The sequence below is a fragment of the Protopterus annectens genome, chromosome 9.part0 (assembly GCF_019279795.1).
Source record: "Protopterus annectens isolate FY-2018-M chromosome 9.part0, PAN1.0, whole genome shotgun sequence".
Taxonomy (NCBI): Eukaryota; Metazoa; Chordata; order Ceratodontiformes; family Protopteridae; genus Protopterus; species Protopterus annectens.
Window position 1 is genome coordinate 307,289,935 of NC_056743.1, and position 18,616 is coordinate 307,308,550.

Below are 18,616 nucleotides of genomic sequence, written 5' to 3' on the forward strand. Positions count from 1 at the left end.
AAATTTACCATACATGTGCAACAGCCTTAAACAACATACAGCAGCACACTTTCAACAATATACCACTGTAATGCAACACTTAAAAATACAAAACAGCACTGCACCACACTACAACAGTATTCTGAAAATTCCAAACCAGTATGAAAACACGGCACACAAATTTTCTTCTTTCCTAACAAATATATTAGCACTGTTTTTCCCCTAATCAAACAGAAAAATATAAAGTACTTGCTAAAATGTAAAAATACAAAACGTACTGCTTCCCATACAATAAAAACAGGTTCTCTCTCTCTAAAATTTTAAGGCAAATGAGAAAAAATAGGTAATGAACAGTGGTTACAGCTAAGCCAACCACCAAAATGCTCTTTCAAGCAGAAAAGAATATAAAAAGTACAATAACATAAAAGAGCTAGCAAAAACAAGACGCAGTGACAAATATACTTGTTTGGTAGTGTGAGGTGTCAAAAAGCTAGGATCTTAAACAAAATAAAAGTAAGGTGGACAGGTGGATGGTGACAAGTAAAATAAGAAGCCAGATGATTCAGTGTTGAAAATTTTTTTTTTTTTATTATTTATTTCAGTTTGGTGACCGGGGAGGTCCACTGGGCTCGAGAGCCCGTTTTCAGTGGAGGCCCGGGGAGAAAAGCTCCACAGTACAATGTTAAATCACATAATGAAAATACTAGTAAAATACAAAGAACAATTATTACAATCAAAATAGGTGGAAATTCCACAAAAACAGTTGGTATACATTATGAATTCATTTAAAATTAAGCAACTAAGATGTTAAGAAGAATTGTCCAGGACTACGACAGGCATAGAACATAAGGTTAGAAGAAGGGATGTTAGTTTCATTAACAATGTATGACTAAGAGGCAAATTAGAGAGGTAAAAAGTTTAGCCAGGAGAGAAGGAGGAGGGGAGCTTGGGAGGTAGAGAATGAAGAGTACAGTTACATTTTCTCTGAGTGTGCAGGTGGTAGTGGAGTTGAGTTTTGAAGGAGTGTAGGTTGTCACAGGTCCTCACAGTAGAGGGCAGGGCGTTCCATTTTTTAGCTAGGGTAAAGGAGATTAGAAGCTGACCAGATGGGCGCTTTGGTTTGTGGATGGATATAAGGTTTTGGTGAGAAGATCTGAGGGGTCTGGGGGGGTATAAGGTTGAAGAATATTTGATAGTGCGGGGCAGCTGCTAGGTTGAAAATAGAAGTTATGTTCTTACCATAACGTTCCATGTTAGTTGTCTTCTTCTCGCCTTCTTCTTGCTGGATGGGTTCGGAGCCGACCTCGGCCCGACTGCCACTCTAAAAGCTCGAGAGTTGGTTCCACCGGCTCGAGGCTCCCCTTATATCCCACAATGCTAGGCGAGAGTTACCTCAGATCTCGTTTGTAAGCTAACCCCAGCTTATAATAATAACAGAATAACTGTAAACAGAGTCCACCTCTAACAACAGGAAGAAAGAAGGGTGACCTACATCCTGATCCAGGAAATATGCAGAACAGCATATGCCTAAGAAAGAGGTGGTAGAAAGAGAGGTCACGATCACAACTCCTCTAGGTCTGTCCAGGCCAGGGGGAAGGAGGGTGGGGCCTTAAGAAGGCGAGAAGACAACTAACATGGAACGTTATGGTAAGAACATAACTTCTATATGTTAAGTTGTCTATCTCGCCTTCATTCTTGCTGGATGGGACCACGCCCCTAGCACCTTGTCCCGGGTGGCCTAACGGAACAGACTCCTGAGAACAGTGGAACCAAAATTAGCTCTATGCCTAGAAGCTAAATCCAACTTATAATGAGAAATAAAAGTGTGAGGAGTAGCCCAAGTAGCCGCTGCACAAATGGTGTCAATAGGCAGTCTGTCTTGGAAGGCTAAAGAAGTAGCCAAAGCTCTGGTGGAATGGGCTTTAGGTTTATTAGGCAATTTTTGTTGTCTAATTTCATATACCAGGGAAATCAAAAATGTTAGCCATCTGGATAATGATACCTTTGAAACTGAAAGTCCCTTTCTGCTTTCCGCATAGGAGACAAACAGCTGATCAGATTTTCTGAATTGTTTTGTTCTATCCAAGTAGTACCTCAATTGACGATGAACATCCAGGTAATGTAATTTTGTTCAGACCTATTGGAATACTCTGGGAAAAAGACAGGGAGGTCAATGCTTTGGTTTAGATTTGATGTCGAGACCACCTTAGGCAAAAAGGACGGGTTAGTTCGTAAGGATACTCTGTCCTTATGAAACAAAAGATAAGGAGGACGACAACTGAGTGCTTGAAGCTCTGAAACTCTTCTAGCTGATGTAATAGCTACCAGAAAAAGAGTCTTCCATGATAACAATTTTAAGGAACAGGAAGCTGCAGGTTCGAAAGGGGGAAGAATCAAAGAAGCAAGAACTAAATTTAGGTCCCAAGGAGGAGGAGGATTTCTTATAGGAGGTCTGAGAAGAAAAACTCCTTTCAAAAAGGCTTTGCAGAGTTTGTGGGACATTAGGGCAGATTCAGAAATACCCACATGAAAGTTAGAAATAGCTGCCAATTGAACTTTAAGTGTAGAGGGAGATGAACCTGCATGGAAGAGTTCAGCTAGAAAATCAAGGACTAGTTGGATGGAAGCGGTGAAAGGATCTATGTCCTTTCCTTGAGCCCAATATGTGAAACGCTTCCACTTACTCAAATAAATCTTCCTAGTGGAAGATTTATGTGAAGCTATCAATATATCTCTAACAGAGTGAGATAATTGAGGAAGCCTGGCTAAGGTTGGAACTGGAGGAACCAAGCAGTGAGGTTCAGAGAGGGGAGGGAGCGATGAAACTGACCCGACTGATGGATCAAAAGATCTGGAACTAGGTCCAGATTCCACGGTCGCCCAAGAGAAAACGATGTAGAAAGGGGAACCACACTTGTCGAGGCCAGTAAGGAGCAATGAGGATCAATGAGGCCTTCTGAGCGATAGCTTTCTGAATTACTTGAGAGATCAGTGGGAAAGGAGGAAATGCATACAGAAGTCCCCGGGCCAAACTTGGACTAGAGCGCCTCTGCTGGGTTGGCCTGGTAAAGGGAATAGAGTGAAATATTCTCTGCACTTGCTGTTTTGGGGAGTAGCAAAAAGATCGCAGCAAGGCTGACCCCACTTGAGAAAAATTTCTCTCACTACAGAGTCTTTCAGAGACCACTCGTGAGGCATGAGAATAGCTCTGCTCAACTTGTCCGCAATATGATTGGACTTCCCGGGGATGTGCGTTGCTATCAGAAAACGCTGAGAAGAAATCGCCCATTGCCACAGTCTGAGTGCTTCTCGACACAGGGGATATGATCTGGTTCCGCCTGTTTGTTGATGTACCACACTACAGACATATTGTCTGTCTGGATTGCAATTGTTCCCAAGGGAAGAGAGTCTTGAAGGGCTTGCAACGCTAAAAGCACTGCTCTCATCTCCAGAACATTTATGTGCAAGTGGCATTCGTCTGGTTGCCATGTGCCCTGGACTGTCCTGCCCTGATAATGCCCCCACCCGATCAGGGAGGCATCCGTTGTCAGTGTAGCAACCGGAGGAGGTGGAACAAAAGGTCTTCCCGACAGGAGATGGGGGGAAGACATCCACCACATGAGATGCTTTTTGCACGCCTGCGTGATCACAATGGTGTGAGACATTGGAAGTTCCTGATATGACCATTGAGCAAAAAGCATCCACTGAAGGATCCGCATGTGGTATCTGGCTAATGGAAGGAGAGGTATGGCCGCTGCCATAATTCCCAACACCTTTAGAACTAACCTGGCTTTGATTCTGTTGTTGTTGAGAAGGAGTGATACCAATTTGTGAATGTCTGATATCCTTTGATGTGTTAGCCTTGCAGACATGTTTATTGTATCTAGATTTGCGGCTATGTAGGTAATAGTACGACAAGGCGACAAAACAGACTTTGCGCAATTTATTGAAGTACCCAGCTTTTGTCAAACGCGAAAAGTGTAATCTCTGGCCATCAGAAGGAGATGCTTGGTGGGAGCTGTGAGGAGCCAGTCGTCCAAATACGGAAACACCTGGAATCCTTGTCGTCTCAGGTGAGAAGCTACCACTGCCATGCATTTGGTAAACACCCGGGGGGCAGTGGTGAGACCAAAGGGCAGGGCCCTGAACTGAAAATGACTGGTTCCCAGCCTGAAGCGGAGGAATCTTCTGGAGCGTCTGTTCATCTTTATGTGATAGTACGCATCCCGAAGGTCTATAGAGCACATCCAGTTTCCTTTGCCCAAAAGGGGAAGGATGGATTGCAGCGTGACCATCCGAAATCTTGTTTTCTTGACTGATTTGTTCAAGACACTGAGATCCAATATCGGTCTCCAGTCCCCTGTTTTCTTTGGAACTAAAAAGAACCTTGAGTAGATTCCGGATCCTTGTTGGTCTGCTGGCACTGGCTGAATTGCTCTTTTGCAAGCAGTTTTGAAATTTCCAAAGCTGCTAGATCCCTTTGAGCGGGTGGAACATCTGGAAGGGATTTTTGACTGATTTGGAAAGCGAAGAAAGGGGATAGAATAGCCTTCGGAAATGATGGACTGTACCCATTTGTCTTGAGTCAGGGATAGCCAGGCTTCTGGGTACAGTGACAATCTTCCCCCGACTGCCTCCGAAGATGGGCAGTCGGGCAACACCTCAGGGATGCTGAAAAGGCTTGTCAGGGAAGGCTTCCCGATTGCCCTGGTTCTGCGGACCCCCCCTGCCCCTAGGGCGGCGTCTACCATTGTTATTCCCGCCTCTGCCTCTGGTGGGAAAACGACTCTGTGCATCAGGCGAAGTCCCTTGAGATTGTTTACGGAACCACATCTTTCCACCCTTCTGGCCTTTGGGGTAAGGCCTGGAAGGAGTAGAAAAACGGACTCCGACGGCAGAAAGGGTCTTGCCATCAGTCTCGCACCTAGTCAGGGTTTCTTTCACTTGAGGACCAAAGAGAGATGATCCATCAAAAGGGGAGTTTGTGAAAGACGTCTTGAAAGGGTCCGCAAAATTGCATAGCCGCATCCAGGCGTGCCTACGTAAGGCTACACCTGTCCCTGCGGCTCTGCTCGCTCCATCAGCCGCGTAAGAAAGGAGGCGCATGGAGGAGTTGGTTATGGAATTAAGGGTACCCAGCTGCGTGTTCATCTTGTCTTGGAAACCCGCAGCTGTAGGATCCTTTAACATTTCACTCGCTTCTTTGATCAAGTCCCTTTGAAGACGAGTGAAATGGCACAGGTAATTCAGCTTAACGCATGGTAAATGTCGCTGAGGAAAACATCCGCTTCCCGTACCTATCCATGGACCTAGATTCCTTGTTAGGTGGATGGACAGGTACTGAAGGATCAGCTAGTTCCTTCTTTGTGGCAGCAGCTACCACCATAGCATCCACAGAAACTCCTTTTGTTAAAAATTGTTTGTCTGCTGGAGCTGTTATGAACTTAGAGGGTCTCCTGGGAGTGGGGTCCACTGAATCAGGAGCCGCCCATGCCTTCTTAGCAACCACCTGCATGAGGGGGTCGAAGGGGGGGGACACCCAGGAGGTGGAAGGACGAGAGCCAAATGCCTCAAGATACACAGATTCGTCCTCCGAAGGGTTGAGGGCTGGCCAATTTCCCCTCTGTTTGAGGATCTCCAGAATGTCTGCAAATGAGACATCTTCAGAAGGGGAACGGGGGGAACCCTCAGAATCATCCAAATCTGTGTCTGACGTGATGGACTCAGGTGAGTCAATGTGTTTCCTCTTACACTTCCTCTTCCGAGGGGGCTCTTCTGCCAAATCAGGAGAGGCCTCGGAAGAGGATGAAATCGCGACAGGGGGCTCCTGAGGAGCTGGCTCTCTGCGGTCCGGGATGAGGGAGTGAGTCGACTTAGCCTGAGGCACCATAGAGGGAGGGGCGGACGGAGCCGACTGTGGAGTAGAGCCAGGCTCTAACACACTCCGCATGACCTCGAATGCACCCCTGTCAGGCAGAGCCAGAGGTCCCCGCTCCGAGAAGCTAAGAACCCCCTCGGCACCGACAGTGATGGCTCCGAGGCCGATGTCGGAGCCGAACTCACCAGCGCCGAAGCCCCGAGAGGGAGAGGGGGGTCGGACAAGGGTCCGATGCCACTCACCCCCTCGGAGCTGACGAGGGAAGTCCGGCACCGAGATTCTTCCAAGGAAGAAAACGGAGCCGACGACGGAGCCGAAGACAATTGTATCGGCTCCGACGCAATCACAGTCTCGGTTCCGACACGACCCGGCTCCGAGCTCAAGAGAGTCGAAGGAGGAATATGTTGATGGACCGGGGCAGGCATCGACTGATGAGTCGGGCTCTGAAGCATCTGGGCCAGTGCCTCGGACTTAAGTAGTCGACTCACTACCCTCTGAAGGTCATGATCCGACAGCCTCGATGACCTAGAGGAGTGAGACCTTTGGCTCCGTTCAGACAGCAGGGGAGATCCTGGAGCTGAATGAAACGGAGCCAAGAGATGGTGACCTGGACCTCTTCCTAGTTGTCGGCTCCGAAGGTCTGGTCGGAGCCGACACGGGAACTTCTATTACCTCGGCCCCGGCCGGAGCCGAGGGGGCCACAGAAACTGTGGACTGAGACTTATCGGCTCCAGCCGGAGCCGATGAAGGCAAAGGTTGAGAAACCTTAGGTCTCGGCTCAGTAGCCAGAGCCGAAGACCTAGATGCCTTAGAGGGCTTCCCTGTTGAAACAGACAGGGAATCCTCTGGCTTGAGTAAGCCTCTAAGAATTAATTTATTCTTTCTTTCCTGCAGGACCCTGGGGCTGAAGCCATGGCACACAGCACAGGAGTCCTGCAGGTGCAAAGGCCCCAGACAATAGACACAAGAAGTGTGAGCGTCTGTCAGAGACATTTTCTGACAGCACGCATCACACTTCTTGAATCCGGAGACCTTTGCTTCTTTAGACATTTTGTCTGAACAGGTGTACACAAACACACACACAAACACACTAGTTATACCCTGTCAGATAATACAATAAAAGTAGTAATAGTACTTTAAACTATAATAAAACACACACAATCCACTAGGGAAGGAAAGGCCTATAGGCCCGAGGGAAGAACCAAAGGTTCTTGGGGAAAAGAAACGGAAATTTTTTGGGTAGGGAATAAAAGTTTTCTAACCTACTCTAAACTAAGTAAAAATATTAAATTAAAGGGGTTTTTAAAGACTAATTTCAACTAGAAAATAGTACTCACCAGGAACCGGTAGAAACAACCAACCTCGAAGCTGTAGCGGCAAACGAGATCTGGGGTAACTCTCGCCTAGCATTGTGGGATATAAGGGGAGCCTCGAGCCGGTGGAACCAACTCTCGAGCTTTTAGAGTGGCCGAGTCGGAGCCGAGGTCGGCTCCGAACCCATCCAGCAAGAATGAAGGCGAGATAGACAACTTAACATTATTAGTTTGTGGGCTAAAACAATTTGGAGGTAGTCTAGTTGATTAGGGAGTTCAAGCCAATTTAAAGTTTGAAGGGAGGTGCAGTGATGGGAGAGGGAATTTGCCTTGGTGGCGAATTTGGAGATTTTATTGTAGCATACTTCCAGTTTGGTGGTTAGGGTGGAAGATGGATTTGTAAACAGAGGAGCACCATATAGAAGAGATGGGAGGAGATGGGTAGTGGCCAAGGTATGTCTAGTAGAGGGGGAGAGGAACTGATTGTTTCTGTATAGAGTTTTATGTGGGTTTTCTTGATGTTAAGTTGGATGTGGGTATTGAATTTTAAGTGTTCATCAATGGTGACCCCTAGTAGTTTGGCAGAGGGAACGATGTCAATGATGGAGTTGTTAAGGCTACTAATTTGAAATTAGTTTTTTCAGTGAGGGTGGATTTAGAGTGACTGAAAAGAAGAATCTTAGTTTTGTTAGCATTTAGTGAGAGGTGGTTTTGGTGCATCCATTTTTCAGTGGTTGAGAAGGCGGTTTGAGTTAGAGTCTTGAGTTCTGTAAGGTTAGAGGCATAGCAGATCAAAGTTGAGTCACCTGCGTATTGGATAATTTTGGTATTGGGAATAGCTTTGTGGAAATCGTTAACGAAGATGTTGAATAGCAGAGGGCCAAGTATGGATCCTTGGGGAACTCCTGCAGGGGTGGGAAGGAAGCTGGAGGAGGCTTGGCCCCATTTCATGGCTTGGGACCTGTCTGAGAGGTAGCTGGAAAACCAGGTTAGAGTTTTTGGGGAGATGTTGAGGTTAGATAGATGGTTTAGAAGATGGGAGTGGGAGATGGTGTCAAAAGCTTTAGATAAGTCTAATAGAACTGATGAAACTAAGTTACTAGAGTCTCAAGCTGAATTGACAGAGTGTAGAAAGGAGATAAGGGCTGTGTTGGTATTATGTCCAGGACGGAAGCCGTGCTTGGTAGGAGAGAGCAGTTGGTGATTGGTTAGGAATGGCATGAGCTGCAGGTGAATGCATTTTTCAAGAATGTTTGAGATGGGTGAGAGGATGGCTATGGTGCGGAAGTTGGAGAAGTTATAGTTTTTGCCACCTTTATAGAGTGGAAGAATGAAAGCAGAGTGCCATAATTTGGGTACATAGGACTCGAGTAGTGATCTATTTATCAGGATGCTGATGGGGAGAGCAATACTTTCGGAGGCAATTTTTAAGAAAGAGGAGGGGATGTTGTCAGGGACGTTGGTGCAGGGTTTGAGTTTGGAGAGAAGTTTTTTATAAGGTAGGTAGACACAGGTTTAAGTTCAAAGATAGGAGTTGAGAGAGGTGAGGTGGAGGAAACTTGGGTGGGGGGGATGTTGTTGGGGAAGGTTTTGGTTAGCTCAGCAATAGAGGTGAAGAAGGTATTAAATAGTTTAGCAATTTCTTGGTCAGATTTGCTAGTATCAGGGCAGGGGTTGTTAGTTGTGCCAGGCTTAAAGAGAGAGTTAATGGAGTTCCAGAATTGTTTGGGGTTTTTTTGCATAATTTGTAGATGGTTGTAGTAGGACTTTTTATCTATTATAACTTGTTTTTTGGCTAGGTTTCATAGTTGTTTGTATTTAAGTAAGAATGCAGGTTGTTTATGATGGAGATAGGTTTTTCAAGATTTATCTCTTTGTTGCATGATTTTCTTGGTTTCTTTAGTTAGCCAAGGGGCAAGTCTTGGTTTTAACTCTTTTAGTTCGTATTGGAGCTAGGGAGTTTAGGATAGTAAGGAATTTGGAGTTGAAGAAATCAACGGCTTCATCTAGGGGTAGTGTTTTTAGTGTGTTCCAGTTGGTGATTTTGAGGGAGTTAGAAAGGTGGTGGAGTTAAAGTTAGATAAATTTTGAGTATGCAAGACTTTGTGGGAGAATGGTGAAGAGGAAGTAGTTCTATGGGTGAAGGCAGGGAGGTGGACTCCTAACGGACTGGGAGTGACACCAGATGTAGTAGTTCTGTTAGGGTGAGACACCAGGATCCAGTCCAGGATGGAGCCAGTGAGGTTGGTTTTGTTGGGCCTGGTGGTAGAGTTAATAAGTTGTGTAAAGTTGAAAAGATTGATTGATATGGTGGGATTATGATTTTTTGCCAGTCAATATTTACATCTCCCATTATGTAGGTTTCGTAATTAATATTTGAGGAGGTCCAAGACAGGATGTCTTCCAAGATACTGGTGCTGTTACCTGGGGGAATGTAAAGGGAGATGATGCAGATACTTTTGTGATCATTTAATTTTGGAATGCTAGTAACTATTTCAGCGTTATTAAAGGAAGGGATAGGATTTGGGAAGGGAGTGATGGATAAGTGACTGGAGTAGATTAGAGCTACAGCACCACCTCTTTTGTTTAGGTGGTCAGATCAGAGAGATTGAAATCCTGGGGGAAGGAATTTTGTGTCAGTTATGTGTGGTTTTAACCAAGTTTCAGAGATGGCTACTATGTCAGGTGAATTGTGATTAAGCCAGGCATGAAAGAGGGTAATTTTATTAGCTAAGCTTTGGGCGTTGATAGTGAGGAATTTGAGGCATTTACAATTTGCTTTGTAGTTGGAGGCAAGGTTACTTGTTTGAGAAATGTTTGGTCCAGGGTTGGGATGAATGTTGCCTGCTAAGGAAAGGCAAAAGAGAAGGTGAATAAGTTTGTATGGAGAGTGTTTGGTTAGGAATGGATGGTAGGGGGTTGGTTTAGGTTTGTAGTATTTGGTGGGGATTTGGTAGAGTTTTAATGTTGAGAGAAAGGTGGGGTGAAAGGGGGTTAAAGAGGCAGAGATATTGTGGAAATGATTTGTAAGGGTAGGGAGGTGGAGGTTGATGTGGAGGGATTAGGTAAAGGTTGGTATAAGAGGTGGTATGGTACAGAGGGAGAAGAATGAGGAGCAGGAGTAGTGTGGGGGCAGGGAATATAGTGTGAAAAGAGAGCATCTTAGAAAGTTGTTTGATTCACTATCCTTCATATCCCACCTCCTGGCATATCTGAGAGGAAATGTAAGGTTTTAATTCCTATCTTTATGTTAATCAAATATTACATTTCCTTAAATTGGAAGAATAGACGCTCCCTCTCTTGGGAGGGGTTCAAATTAACAGCTATTAAATACCTTAAGGCACACAAATTTCTGTTCCATAATATTAAGAGCAAACGAGTTAAGGAATTTTGGAGAATATTATCTGACCATATTCTTAATTGAATATTGATCTTATGGGGATTTCAATTACTTTCTTCACGCTATACTGGACCCATTCAAGAAGCTTTGGGCATTGTATGATTTGTATATAGTTTTGATTTGATGGATTTGTCTTTGATGTTTTAGGATTTATGTCTGTTGTAACTGTTTATTTTCTGTATGTTTAACAATTTTTGTGAAAATTTACAATAAAGAGAATTTAAAAAAAAAAAAAGAAAGTTGTTTGATTAGAGGAGAAAAGGAGTTTATAAGTTAGAAAGAGTTAGGTAAGAATTGGTGGGTGGGGAGGAGTATTGCTAAATGGGGTATGGTTGGTGGAGGGGGAGGTGGTTCTAGGGAAAATGGGAGGAGTAGTCTTGTGAGGGGATTGGGTGATGTAAGGGGGAGGGAGTATGGGATGGCAATAAATGTAGGATAACTGGGGGCGGATGAGAACTGGGGGCAAAGTAGGGGAGCGGAGTGAGCCCACAGGGCGAACGGAGCGGGATAGAGCAACAGGGCAGAAGAGTTCAGCTGAAAAAGTATCAGCCACTGCAGGTTGGAGCAGAGGTAAGTAGGTAGAAATACAGTAAGACTGGGTGGAAATTAGCAGAGTTTGAGCAACACTTGAGGAAAAATATAAGGTAGGGAAAGTGGAGTAAAGTTAGGGGAGGTTTGGCTTTGAAGTATTTAGAAGTAAAGTTGGAAATAAAAGAATTATTAGAGTAGGAGCAGGCAGAAAGGCGGAGAGATGGTGCCACCTAGTGGAGAAAGGAGAAATGGCAGGCAGAGAAGGATGGGGAGTATGATAGAGCAAAGACTCTAAGGTAAAGTAAAAATAAGCAGTAAACAGAGAAAAAAGGGAGAGCCTTCAAAGGGGTACAGAAAAAGGATAGGAGGCCAGAGGTCACAGAGTACCAGTGAGAGGGGAGTTGTTGTGGTCTGTGGTAGGCTGCTGAGTCACACACACTGAGGGACTGGTTAACAAATAAAGAGGAAAAACAAAGAAAGTGGTTGATAACCACAAAGACAATAAATAAAGAGTAGGTTCAGTTACTCATGGGTAAGAGGCAACAGGAAAAGTACATACAGATGCCAATGAAAGAAAGTAAGGTTTTATAAAAAGGCAAGAAATAACATTTGTACTCACCTTAACAAGAGTGTTAGGCTGGAAACCATCAAGTTGGTTAAGTAACTCCAACATTGTCCTCTGCACCTCTCTATCACCAGCCTTTTCACTGTCAAACCTGTACATGGACAAGAAAATGTCAATCAGAATTTGCTACTATTTAACTTCAAGCCTTGTCATGTAAACGTTTAAGATCTTCATGGATTCTTATACTGAGACACACTGCAAATCCTTTAGTAGTACTTAAACTCAGTCTCTGAGACACACCCAACTTTGAACTTGTACCTTCTTCATAGATGGCTCCCTCAAATATCCACTCTACAGATGCTTAAACCAAAGTAACAAGATTTTTTTTAAATCGCTTGATGTCTTCACACTTGTCTCAACTATCAACCCTCATTCCAGGAGTAAAAATGGCTTTGACCCAATGCTGGAAAAAAAGAAGTTATGTACCTACCATAACATTCCATTTTAGTTGTCTTCTTCTCGCCTTCCTTCTTGCTGGTTGGGTTCAGAGCCGATCCACGGCTCCGACTCTGCCATCTTCAATAGCTCGAGAGCCGTTTACTGGCTCGAGGCTACCCCATATCCCATGATGCCTGGCGCTAGTTACCCAGATCTTGTTTGAAAAAGCTATTCCAGACATACTAAGGAAGAATTCTGCCCTAGAAGGCCCTTGGGCCTAACTGTGAAGTTCTCTAAGCAGAAAAGGACAACTAGAGAAGGTTCAGCCAATGAAATCTGAAAGGAGAGCTCCTCTCGATCCATTAAGATAGGGGGATGGAGGGTGGGACGCAAGAAAGAAGGCGAGAAGAAGACAACTAACATGGAACACTATGGTAGGTACATAACTTCTTTATGTTAAGTTGTCTATCTCGCCTTCATTATTGCTGGTTGGGACAGCATCCCTAGCACCTACTATCCTGGGTGGCTCATTGGAACAGACTCTTCAGAACAGTGGAACCAAAATCAGCTCTGTTTCTGGAAACCATGTCTAGTTTATAATGAGAAATGAAGGTATGTGGGTTAGCCCACGTAGCTGCTGTACAGATAGATTCCATGGGTAACCTAGATTGGAAGGCCAACGAGGTGGCCAATGCCCTAGTAGAGTGGCCTTTTGGTTTGATAGATAGTTCTTTGTTTCTCAGCTGGTAAATGAAAGAAATAATGTGAGACAACCACCTAGATAATGTTACCTTTGTGACTGGAAGGCCCTGTCTGCCCTCAGCATAGGAAAGGAAGAGTTGGTCCGACTTCCTGATGTCCTTTGTCCTATGCAAATAAAAACGTAGTTGTATGTGGACATCTAACTGGTGCAATTTATATTCTGCCTTATTGGTGTGATTAGGAAAGAACACAGGAAGGTCTATGGATTGATTTAAATTAATTTGTGAACAAACCTTAGGAAGGAAGAATTGGTCCTTAGAGCGACCCTGTCATTATGAAAAACTAAGTATGGCGGATGAATACATAAAGCCTGAAGCTCCGAAACACATCTGGCAGAAGTAATGGCTACCAGAAAGAGAGTCTTCCAAGATAAAAACTTCAAGGAGCAAGATGCTGCAGGTTCAAAAGGTGGCAAGATTAGGGAAGCTAGCACCAAATTTAGATCCCACGGAGGTGGTGGGTCCCTGATTGGGGGCCTAAGCAAAGTGGTTCCTTTGAGGAAGGCTTTACACAGCTTATGAAACATAATGTTGTTAGAAAATGAGAAATGGCAGCTAACTGAACTCTGATTGTAGCAGAAGCAGAACCAGAATGAAAGAGTTCCGCTAAAAATTCCAAAATCTCGTGGACAGGGGCTGAAAAGGGATCTATGTTTTTAGCCTCTGCCCAGCAAGAAAAACATTTCCACTTGCTAGCATAGGTTTTCCTAGTTGTGGATTTGTACGATGAGATAATGATTTCCCGCACAGAGGAGGAAATATTAGGAAGCTTGGCTAAGATTGGAAGTGGAGCAACCAAGCTGTGAGTTGGAATGTTTTTGAAGGGAATGATGCAGTCTGCCCAATTGATGAATCAGTAGATCTGGACTAGGATCCAGAATCCAAGGCTGCTCGAGAAGGTAATGATGCAGGAATGGGAACCATATCTGACAAGGCCAGTAAGGGGCAATGAGGATCATTCTGCAACCCAATGCAGTTGCTCTCTATATGAGTTTGGGTATTAGGGGAAACAGAGGGAAAGCGTAGAGAAGTCCCTGAGGCTAATTGTGGACTAGAGCGTCTCTGGGGGAGTGCCCGGGAAGTGGAAGAAGGGAGAAGAAATTGCTGCACCTGCTGTTGAAAGGTGTGGCGAACAGGTCGGAGCAAGGCTGCCCCCATTTGCGAAAAATTTGTTCCGCAATTATCTGATTCAGAGACCACTCGTGAGGCATGAGAATTGCTCTGCTGATCCTGTCTGCGATAACTTTGGAACTCCCAGGGATGTGCGTTGCGATCAGAAAACGTTGAGAAGAGATCACCCATTGCAAGAGTCTGAGCGCTTCTCAACATAAAGGATAGGACCTGGTTCCGTCCTGCTTGTTGATGTAGCACACCACTGACATATTGTCCGTTAGAATTGCAATGGCCCCGGGAGAGAGAGTGTCCTGAAGGGCTTGCAACGCTAAAAGTACGGCTCTCATCTCCAGGACATTTACATGCAAATGGTACTCGTGAGGTTTCCAGGTGCCTTGGACTGTCCTGCCCTGATAATGCCCCCCCCACCCTATCAGGGAGGCGTCCGTGGTCACTGTGGCGACTGGAGGGGATAGCACAAATGGTCTGCCCTGGGACACTGATGGGGAGACCATCCACCACGTGAGGTGTTTCTTGCATGCTTCTGTGATCATAATCTTGTGAGATATGGGAAGCTGTTGGAAGGACCACTGTGTGAAAAGAAGCCACTGAAGGATTCTCATGTGAAAGCGAGCCAGGGGGACAAGAAGAAAAGCTGACGCCATGGAACCCTGTGTTCGGAGGATGAACCTGACTTGAATCGTTTTTCATGTTAATAAAATCTGTACTTGCTGGTGAATTAGTGATATCCTTGTCTGGTGGAAGGCTCGCAACCATGTTCCTTGTATTTAGATTTGCACCTATATAAGTGATTTGCTGACATGGCAACAATGCAGATTTTTCGAAATTTATTGTGATACCTAGCCTAGAACAAGTTTTGATAGTGTAGTCCCTGGCTTGCAGGAGGTGATGCCTGGTGGAAGCAGTGAGGAGCCAGTCATCTAGATATGGAAACACCTGGAATCCCTGACGTCTCAGGTGAGCCGTAACCACTGCCATGCATTTGATGAACACCCTGGGGGCTGTGGTGAGACCAAAGGGCAGAGCTCTGAACTGAATGACTGGCCCCCAGCCGGAAGTGAAGGAATCATCTGGAGCGTCTGTGCATTTTGATGTGGTAGTACACATCCTGAAGATCTATAGAGCACATCCAATTGTCCTGACCCAGGAAGGGTAGAATGGACTGTAGCATGACCATCCGAAACTTTGTTCTTTGTACAGATCTATTTAATCTGCTGAGATCCAGAATGGGTCTCCAGTCCCCTGTCTTTTTTTGGTACCAAAAAGAACCTTGAGTAAGTTCCGGATCCGAGTTGGTCTGCCAGGACTTCCTGGATGACTCTTGTGTAGCAGCTTTGAAATCTCTGTGGCTGCTTGTTCCCTTAGACTGGGTGGAACATCTGGAAGGGACTTGTTTGATGGTAGCGGGGGTTGAGCAAAGGGAATTCTATAACCTCCAGATAAGATAGACTGTACCCACTTGTCTTGAGTTAGGTCTTGCCAGGCTTTGGGGTACAAGGAGAGCCTTCCCCCGACTGCCTCCAGAGGTGGGCAGCCGGGCAACCCTTCAGGGATGCTGAAAGGGATTCTCAGAGAAGGATTCTCTGATGCCCTGGTTATGCAGACCCCCTCTGCCACGAGGGCGGCATCTGTTATTGTTCCCTCCTCTGCCCCTGGAGGGGAACTCACCACGTGTGTCAGGCAAGGCTCCCTGGGATTTCCGGAACCACATCTTTCCACTCTTCTGACCCTGGGGTATGGTCTAGGAATGGAAAAACGGACTCCCACAGCAGAGAGAGTCTTGCCTTAGTGTGCACACCTGGTGAGGGTGTCCTCCTCCTGTGATCCGAAGAGAGCGGAACCATCAAAGCGGGTATTGATGAAAGACACTCTGAAGGGCTCCGCAAAATTACATAGCCGCATCCATGCGTGCCTCCTAAGGGCAACGCCTGTGCCTGCGGCTCTACTCGCACCATCGGCTGCATAAGAAATGAGCCTCATGGAGGAGTTAACAACTGAATTCAGAGTCGCCAGCTGGGAGGCCACCTTAGCCTGAGCCCCCTCAGCTGATGGATGTTGGGGGGTATCTCCAAGCTCTTTTAGGAGATCCCTCTGAAGGCGTGTGAAATGGCACAAAATTCAGAGACCTCATGGAGAAAGTCGCTGAGGCAAACATTCGCTTCCCATATCTGTCCATAGTTCTAGACTCCTTGTTAGGGGGATGAACAGATGAGGAAGTTTCAGCCAACTCCTTCTTTGTGGCTGCTGCTACCACCATGGCATCAAAAGGTACGCCCTTAGCCAAACTGTTTGTCTAGAGGTGCAGTTATAAATTTAGCAGGTCTTCTGGGGGGTTGGTTCCACTGTCTGGAGTTGACCACGCCTTCCGAGCCACCATAGACATAAGTGGGTCGAAAGGTGGAGACACCCAGGAGGTGGAAGGTCGAGTACCAAACGCATCCAGGAATACAGACTCATCCTCGGAAGGAGCTACGGTATTCCAGTTCCCCCTCTGCCTAAGCATTTCCAAAATGTCTGAAAAGGAGACATCTTCAGAGGGGGAACTCGGGGACCCTTCCGAATCCTTTAAGTCAGTATCTGATGTGACAGACTCAGGGGAGTGAACGTGCTTCCTCTTGCTCTTCCTCTTATGAGGTGGCGCCTCTGAGTAATCAGGGGAGGCCTCGGGCGAGGAAGAAACACCCAATGGGGTGCCCTGGAGCGCTGGTTCCCCACGCCTGGGGTCTGGAGGAGGGGCAGAGGCAGTCGTAGGCACCATAGGGGGAGGAGCCAATGGGGTTGACCGTGGGACTGACTCGGGGGGGCCAGTACACTCCTCATGACCTCGAAGGCGCCCCCGCCCGGACGCAGAGAAGACTCCAGTTCCGAAGAAACCATAATTCCTCTCCGCACAGAGGGGGACGGCTCCGAGGCCGATGTAGCTAACAGATTCATTGTTTTTGTGTGAATGGAAATGTATTAAAAAAGAAACTTTTGTACAAAGAAAGTATTTATATTTTGAAGTTTAATACATTGGTCCCTATGGGACTTAATGGGGAACTAAATTGGAAATGTTTGCTTTAAGGGATAAATTATTTAATGAACTAATTGTTTATTGATTTACAGTGTGTATATAAGTGTGATGTTTGACGTCATTTGTATTCCGAGAAGGTGTTTTCACCGAGGCGCTAGAATTAAAACAGCTTTTTTACCGAGTGGTTTGTACTTCATTTAGATCCCAGTTGTTCATCTATGCAGTATATAGCTGAGCTGATTCCAACCCCCATCCCGGGTGGGCAGACTCATCCTCCTCTGTCAGTGCCATGTGTCTACGTCACTGATCAAACCTGGATCACCAAGGGTTTAGTCAGGGCTGCATCTCCCTATTCCACTATTGCTAGTAATATATATTTTTAACTTGCTTAGACAACTGTCATTCACAATACATACTGGTTGGACTAAATGAAATAAGTGGCTAGAAGGATGTTCTGACTGAAATCACTGTGGCAGTATTCCTAACATATGGATTTTCATCTGTGGCTGTCCGGCCGAACTTCCAAAGCTTCGCCTTCCCAAGGATGCATGTCCAACGCATGACTTCAGCTCATAGGTGTCAGGGTATATAGTCGGATGTACGCAAGAGTACCTCAGACTATCTTGCCGATAGCCAAACATAGGTTGTGCATGTCAGACTGACTTGCATCAGACTGGTAGTACTACTGCTTCGAATGATTGTTTTTCAGACAAGTGCTCCATTGGGGAACATTCACATTTTTGTAAGTTGGATTGTGATAAAAATTTCTGTTAGATGTCAGCTAGAAGGGGTATGTGCAAGTGCAGTAGGCAAATTCCATGCAAGGACTTGCACACCAAGTGTCCTTTTTGTTTAGGCCCAGAACATGACTGTAAAGCCTGCTCAATCTGCCAGTCATTTACTCCAAAAACCCTTAGGTTGAGACTTTCATCTAATAACATGTTCCTTGAAACAGCATCTATAATGTTTGGCCTAGGCTAAGATGGAGAATCCCCAGTATTTCAACATCGCCCATCCACCAAAGAAGAAATTCAACAGACCCAGAGACAATTTGCAGTATACCATTTTAAGTCAGGCATAGTTGCTGAGCTTGCAAAACCCACAGTACGTCAGATATCCTCTTAGTTGCTCGTTACCGAGACCCTTTTGGAGGGCTGGCATGGTTCCAGAGGCCGTGCAGGATGCAGATACCTCAGATGAACCACGCCTTATTGTTTCGGAGGGACCACACAGACTCTGTCAAATCCGAGAATAGGAAGAGGCTCAAAGTACTCTGACTGAACTACACCACGGTTCCAAACCTCTAAGACTCGTTCATGCGGACAGCATGCCTAAAAAGAAAATCAAAACACTAGGCATGTGACTTTCCCTACAGTTTCTATGGAAAAAGAATGGAATAATTTCTCCCAGGGCTTCTTTAAAGCTATCATGGCCCTGAAGTATTCTTTTGTGAGTCACTTGCCACATACCACCACAAAAACATACCCTAGATTTGTCCTCCTCTGAGGATGAACCAGGTACAGACTTGATCATTCTCTGGATTACTCCTCATGAATGCATTCTCCAGGACAGCTCTCTTCAGATGAAGGGGACTTCCTTTCTCC

The 18,616-nt window shown here is 45.5% G+C and overlaps 1 protein-coding gene across 1 annotated transcript in view; it reads right to left on the reverse strand.

The window, feature by feature from the left end:
* Positions 1-18,616, reverse strand: part of PSMC3 (proteasome 26S subunit, ATPase 3) — a gene marked incomplete in the record, with an annotated part of 1,066,102 nt that overhangs the window by 402,263 nt on the left and 645,223 nt on the right. Inside the window, 1 exon segment of the mRNA XM_044082888.1 lies at positions 11,721-11,817. Within this exon segment, the coding sequence (XP_043938823.1) occupies positions 11,721-11,817 (97 nt within the window).